The sequence below is a fragment of the Amblyomma americanum genome, chromosome 1, assembly GCF_052857255.1.
Source record: "Amblyomma americanum isolate KBUSLIRL-KWMA chromosome 1, ASM5285725v1, whole genome shotgun sequence".
In the NCBI taxonomy this organism is placed as follows: Eukaryota; Metazoa; Arthropoda; class Arachnida; order Ixodida; family Ixodidae; genus Amblyomma; species Amblyomma americanum.
This window is the reverse complement of record NC_135497.1, coordinates 249,121,794-249,129,291: the sequence shown is the minus strand read 5'-3', so window position 1 is coordinate 249,129,291 and position 7,498 is coordinate 249,121,794. Positions and strand designations below refer to the sequence as shown.

The following is a 7,498-nucleotide window of genomic DNA, read 5'->3' as shown; positions in this document are numbered from 1 at the left end:
ACTTTCACACGTTCGCAAAATCAACTTTTGGCTAGTAACATTGCTCATCTTGTTTATGACATAATTTTCGCCGATCGTCGCAATCGTCACCAGCATCATCGAAGTTAAGAAAACGAAGCAGCGCACGTTGCTTCACGTGTTCGGTGTTTAGTGTGCTTACTGTTAGCCTGAAGTCAGACGCTTACTACGTGCTATGAAAACGAAAAAAGGCGAGATGAAAGTGAATGAGCTGTCGTCGAAATCCCCCAACAGAACAAAGATTCCGAAGCAAAAGCACAAGGATGCCGAGGCGAAATCTGAGCAATCGCCGAAGACCTATCAGGCAGGTGACAAAATGAAAGGCAAGTACGCAAAAGGAAACGTCCGGAAGACCTTTCCACCCGCGGCCGGCAAACTTGGAAAATACGGAAAACTAGGCAAGCCCAAGCCCAAAAAACCGCAAGCTGCGAACGATATAATGAGCTCAGTAATTGGAACACAGGCAGCGACAGCCGAGCTCTCAGCGGAACGACCGTTTGGCGTAGCTGCGTCAAGAAAGCGTGGTTTGGAAGTGGATAATGAAGACACAGCGGAGCCAAAGAAAATCAAGTTGGTTGAAATGAAGAAGAAGCAGCGGAAACAAGAGCGAAAAAAAAACGAGAGCAAGATTTACGAGATATCCAAAGCTGCAAAGCGTATCTGGGAAGAACTGCGGTGCAGGACGTGCACACCGGTAAGGCGTGAAGAATTGCTAGCCCAGTTGACTAACGTAGTCAGGGGCAATATAAAGCAGCTGATCTTTGCTCATGACACTTCTCGTGTTATCGAATGCATGGAGCATTTGGGGACTGCTGTTCATCGTAACATGATCTTTGATGAAGTTAAAGATATCATTGTACCGATGACCAAATCAAAATACGCCAAGTTCATGGTGAGGCAGATCCTTCGGAATGGCACAAGTGAGCAGAAACAGCACGTCATCAAGGCGTTCAGTACACACGTCGTCACTCTCCTGCACCATGCAGATGCGTCGGCCATCCTGGAGGTTGTCTACAACGAGTATGCCAATGCATTGCAGCGGTCGTGGTTATTGCAGGAGTTCTACAGCCGAGACTTGGCTCTTTTCAAGAAGGATAAAGTGATTACATTTGCGGATGCACTAGCTGAATCAGCAGACCGTGCCAGAATGATTGAGAACTTAAAGGAAACACTAATGAAAATCATTGGCAAGCCAGTCATTCGCCACAGTATCATACACCATGTCATGCTGGAATTTTTCAAGAACGCCGACGCTAGTTCAAGGTCTGAAATGATTCATGCGTTAGGAGCATCACTGGTAGAAATGATGCACACTAAAGACGGCTCACGTGTGGCTATGCAGTGCATCTGGCATAGCTCTGCAAAGGACCGAAAGACAATAATCAAATCATTCAAGACATATGTTGCTAAAATTGCACGAGAAGAGCATGGCCACATGGTGCTACTGTCCATCTTTGATTGTGTGGATGACACAAAGTTAATTGAGGGAGCCATTATTGCAGAGTTGTTGAAAGAGCCTCTTGATGTATTGATTGATCCACACGGGCAGAGGGTGCTAGCTTACCTGGTTGCTCCGAGGGATGGTCGCATCTTTCACCCCCAAGTTGTGGAAATCCTCAAGGAAGGTGATAGCAGCACCACAAGCAAAAAAGACCCCGAGGTGAGCCTTTAGCTTAGCCCTTCTCCTTTATGGCGTCTTCAGTTCACTAGCACAACCAGTGCATTGCAGTTCAGTGCCAGTTGCATCTTAGTGTAAATGTCTGTGTGAAACCCACTTGGAATTGTGCATATGTTGCGTGCTGCACTGGTAAAATGAATAAGGATGTTTGGCACCTTGTGGGCTAATTTAGGAAGTGCAGGTAAATTAAAAGACCTGTTTGCATGCAGACTGGATTACCAAGTCTCTCATTTCGAGAAGTTTCACAGGTATTCACTGCCACATGATTTTCATGTACTTGTGCCGAAATTCAATATTATGCTGCTTAACAAGTGACGGATGTAATTTTTGTGCCTCTCTCATTGCAGTATAGGTAGTTTGGATGTAATGTCACAGACGCCATCTTTGAGTGTAGAGAGAAGCTTTCACAGTGTATGCCAGGGAAGGGAGTGATAAATGTATTAACAAAATATCCGAGTTACCATTGCACTTTCTGGCCCCAAACATTGTGGCCACTGTGATGTTGGTGCAAATTGTGTTTGGCATCATGCTCTTGTATACCGATGTCTGCTTTCATTGTTTTAGGTTCGCAAGCAGCAACTTCACAAAGCAGCTGCTGGTGCTCTTGGCTCAGCAATCAGTGACAAGATAGAGGAGCTGATGACTTGTGGTGGGCCTACGCCTGTAGCCCTTCACGTTATCCTGACGAGCCTTAGCACTACTGAAGCGGCCCCTGCGTACAAAAGCATAGCCAAGCTTCTTGATGCATCACCGTACATGGTTGGAAAGGATCAAGGCACTCATATTTTCGACCAAGCCCCTGCTCGGTTCTTCCTGAAGAAATTGGCTGCCCACGATAAGGACATTGGGGACAAAGGACAGGATTCATTCTGTGGTGTGATTGCTGAAGAAGTGTCCCAGGAGACCATGTCAACCTGGATTGGATGCAACTTTGGGGCGTTCTTCCTTGTACAGCTGTTGGAAACAGGCATTACCAAAGCAGTTGCACGTGTTAAGGCTGCACTAGAAGGAAAGCACAGCATTCTAAAGAAGAGTGACCTAAAAGGTGCAGAGATCCTGCGCAGAAAACTTCACGAGGTGTGACCAGCGCACTTATATCAATAAATGTGTTACTCTTGTACTCTTGTTGCCTCAGATATGGAGGCATAGCATATTTTTGATTTCTGGGTTACCTCGCAAATGCATAGCTGAATCAACAAAAAGACAGTTTTTAGGAGAGACCAGTTTATTATGCACTGAATAAGATGTTTTCTTTAACATAGCTTGTGTTTGCTGTTGCCTAATGGTAGTGAATTCTGAAACACTATTAAGAAGTGGAACTGACGCTTCGTGACTGTGTCGACACCAAAAATGGTAAAGCTTTGAGTGCTTTTGTTTTGTTGGGTGGCATACAGTGAAACTTGGTCCCAAACTACATTGTTTGCACATTTCTTGCTACAGGAGGAGGAAAAGTAGCAGTTGATAACTGTGGACATGCACTGCACTTGAACTCTTGATGCCCTCACCTTTTACCTCCTCTGCAAATTTGTCTGCCCCTCTTGGCATGTGTAAATTCATGCTGGAAAGAACTGTCTTCACTCACTTTCATGTCTGCCAAATGTTTAAAAGGAGGTGACTGGGTGGAGGTTAAAGCTTATCATGATGGGCACGGGTAAACTTTACCCTTGCCCATCATACCCTGAAATAGAATTTGCTGCCGTCCGATTGCTGGTGTGGCTGTGCAAAAGAAAACGATGTGTGCAGCCATGATATATTTGTTTTTTTTTAGATGTTTTTTAACCATTGCAAAAAATATTTGCGTAATGTACTGTCGTGCATCATTAATATCGACACTTTGGTTCCCGAGCGAAAGTGTCAATAAAGCGAGTCGTCCATAATAACGAATCATGAAAAAAAAAATTTTGTAGCGTACTGCGTGTCTGCATAGTGATCAGCTGTGAAGCGGAAATCTAGCAGTAATGGACGCTAAAGGGGATTGTTCGGGTCTTCATTATATTTAAAATTGCGCGGTGCAGGCTTTAGCCCGTTTAGAGCGCCTAGTAATCCATGAGATGCGTTATGGTACCTTTTGGTGTATGAGACTGTAGACGTCGAAAGAATTCTGTACTCACTCGGCTGACAGCTTTTGAATGTGGTTTTCAACGTAGTGTAGCAAGAGTTTTTTTGTTTGCAGCCATTCATGCAGTGCGGCAAATGGTAAGGCTTGTGGACCGGCACTTTGCCGCTGTAAATCATGCAAGCCACACATACACAAAAAGACCCTTGCTGTCTTTCACTGGTGTTGTGCACCTGAAATACAAGGACTGGAACATCTGGCTGAGTCACTTAGGATTTATTCTCATCGCTGTCCATATTAACGGCACAAAAATACGTGGGTCCCAATGGGCTTCGTACATTTTCACCCTGTCCATTGTCCAGACAATTAGTTTTCATATAGACGAGACGTTATTAAAAGTTTGGTCCCCAGAAAAACTGTCTATAATGCGAGTCGTCTATAATAATGGGGGTCCTAATAACTGGGTGTGGCTGTATTGCCATGGTTGAATTGGGTCGCAAGCAGGTTCTCTCGTGTAGTGGTGGAAAATTTTAAACAAAATAGCATTCAGACACACCTAGGCAGTTGATACAGGTGCTGATGGGGAAAGTGGAAGGTTATGCAAATTATATGCTAAAACTGCTACACTATTTTGTAGAAAGCTACTAATGTAACCAAATGAACATGCAAGAGGTATTTGGCTATATTAGATGACATGACTAAAACGAAGCTAAGCTGATTTCCAGATAGTGTTGTACCGTACATTGTCACATGATGACCCCTCCCACTTTTGTCGTCCAGAATTTATTATTTTTTTAGCGCACCGTCCACAGCGCTGACCTTGGCCCCTTGGCAGTGCGCAAAGATGCTGCCTGCCGATAACATCAGTTTATCTTTTGAGGAGAGCAGCTGCCAGAGGGGTGGGGGGTGCGGCGCACTCGTTTAACTTGGCAGAGTGCCACAAGACATTGCGTGCTCTAAGCTAAGGCTTAAACATCCGCATTACACACTCGTAACCGTCCTGTGTTTTTTTAAACCCGCGTAAAAAACATGCTCCTGACATTCAGGGCTGGTGTTAGCACCGCCGCAACAACCATAAAATTGTCGGATTGCGTGAAAGTGAACGATACTAAACACCAGCGACACGAACGAATATTACCGCGTGCTTTTGTTGACGTAAAGGACGTACAGAGGTATGATATGAAATTTTGGACCCTTCCAAAAAAATCTGTTGAAACTTTTTCCCGTGTAATGAACCCTCCCCCTAAACAGATGTCAACTTTTCTGGAAAAAAAAGTGGGTTCATTACGCGACTATATACGGTAGTCATATAGTGGGCAGATATTTGACAGCTTGCAGCTCTGATAAACATAACTACAAGAACAAAATTATAATAACCCAATTTGTATTTTTTGGATAATGGTAGAAATATATTGGTCCTGTCCTTTGCTACAGTTGGCTACAACATAAATCTGCAGTGAAGTTCCGCTCACATTCATGACCATTTCACAGAATTCCTCTGCAACAGAAAATTAAAGTTTTTCTTGTCACCTATACGAGGAGCATATCGCAAGGTAAAATTATAAGCTCAAGAATTTTGATGCCTGTGGCTTGTTTGATATAGTCAAACATTAAAAAGCAGATTTCGTTTACCCCTGTCCCAGTGGAGTAATACATGATCAGAGGGGCCCAAAATTGGGTTGGCCTTGGCCTGTTCTTACCGACTGTTGTTTAAAGTAAGTTGCGCCATGCAGCTGGTTTACAGATGTCACAATTGTTGCCTTTTCATCCCAGCTTTAACCTCTTGTGGCTGAGTGTTGCAAATTTGCGACAAACTGTTTGTGAGCTCCTGCATCGAGCTAGAATGCACAAATGGCAATACCTGTCTCGGACAATATTTGTGTCCGGAAACCACTTAACAGCAAAGTGTCGCCAAACTCCTCATACGAAGTTCTTTACGCTGTTGTTTCCACAGAAGAAACCGCAGGAGCCCCACTCGTTTTCGTTCGCTTTCATTGTCATCGCAGAAATGCACGAAGTTGGTGATTAGCAAAAAAAGAGTATTTCACTTCATTCGCTTTTATATAACAGCCCTGTTCTGTAAAAAAAAAGTGCTGTTGCAACATTCAGGGCTAAATTACGCTGGGAACGTTATGTCGCGTTTATCATTTAGACGCAGATTTTTTGCTACCTGAATTAACAGTAAAGACAATGAAGAAATCGCGTTATATTAGCTAAAAGGCCATTTTTTAGGCTTCCAGATGGACGAGAAGACTTTCACAGAGCAAGTGTGCCGTGTGAAGGCAGCTGAGACATGGTGAAAGCGGCTGTCTTGGCAATAGCGACAGCAGTTCGGACCACAATCCTGATCATGAAGCGGATGCAGCTGATGGGGCAAACGTCACATCTGGAACCTTTGAGAGCGAATTCCTAGCTGCAATTTGGTCAGTGATGCTGAGATGAAGAAAGGAACGGGAAGTTACGAAGAGAAAGAGGACTGCTAATGGAGCAGATGTGGCGTTTGCAAAGTGGCACGATAACCAATGGGGAACACTGGCCAGCACAGGTGATGGGGCTGTGCGAATAGGGCAGCGCAAGAGGTATGACAGGAAGGAAAAAGATATCTGGGATGTGCTTCAGCCAGCGATTGTTGCCACATACAACTCATTTATCAATGGTGTGATTTACTTAGTGGACTGATGGCATATTACAGGATTTCTCTGAAGTGATGGTGATGGAAACAGTAATTGAGAGACGTACTAGAGCAAAGTTGCCAAAGACAATGGGGTCCTTAGCCCAGGGCTCCAGTGGCGAGGGCCACAGCGTAGGACAGCAGCTAGACATAAATGAGAAATGGCAGCATTTCAAGCTACCACGACGCAAAAGTCAGCCAGGGTTCATTTGTGCAAAATGCAAGCGTTTCCTTTGCATTAATAACAACTATTTTACAAGTTCCTGCACAATTGTGAGTTGCTGCTTTGTACTGCAGTAAGTGAAAGCCATTGAATAGATATATTTTTAGCACTTGACACCTGTTGTTGCTTTTTTGCGACGAACCTACAAAATGCACAGCATGGCAACAAATGGTCTGAAAGTTTTTTTCATGTTCCCAGAAGACAAACAAGGAGTTCTCGGTACAAATCAATTTTTTTTGTTGAGATGAAAAAATTGAGGTCATAAGAGGTTAACAAATTCTATACACTGTGACATTTTTTGGCGATCGTGCGGAATTAGCTACAGAGGCGAAGTATGCCTTCTCTTTCTACACAGAAGAATATAGTCCCTGGTTTCAGTGAATAGTTTTTTTCTTAAAACATAGCGTATTGCCAATATTTGTTATTTAATGCATATTTCTGACATGACTGCCAACTTTTAATGTTCCAAAGTCCAAGGCAAAAACAATTTCTTTGACTATAATGAATTTGGTAAGCACGTCTTGTTTCGTAAAGCTTCCATACGTGGCCCCAGCTAACCAGCAATGGAATGCAGCAACTGTACAGACAGCAAGGTGGCTACACGCACCGTCGTGTGGATCAACTAGTTGGCGGAATGACACAATTATGGACGCTCCATACCTGTGGCCATCTCTTTATTGCTACGAAATGCTGTCCTTGCATATAAAAAGCAATACATTCTTCAATGAGACATTTCTAGTGTGTCTTGCTACAGAGCTGCAACAGCAGTTTTACAAAGTTTTACATGCTTGGCCATCATTTGACACTGCCTACAAAGTATGAGAGCAATACTCATCTGTTTTGGCAGATGAA

General features: G+C 43.7%; 1 protein-coding gene across 1 annotated transcript; it reads left to right on the top strand.

Annotated features, from left to right (window-relative positions):
- The first annotated feature begins 97 nt into the window (after positions 1-97).
- On the top strand, positions 98-2,816 carry LOC144114899 (pumilio homolog 3-like). The gene is made up of 2 exons (XM_077648912.1): positions 98-1,678; positions 2,261-2,816. The coding sequence occupies exons 1-2, from the start codon at positions 194-196 to the stop codon at positions 2,777-2,779; spliced, it is 2,004 nt and encodes a 667-aa protein (XP_077505038.1). The 5' UTR covers positions 98-193; the 3' UTR covers positions 2,780-2,816.
- The last annotated feature ends 4,682 nt before the right edge of the window (positions 2,817-7,498 follow it).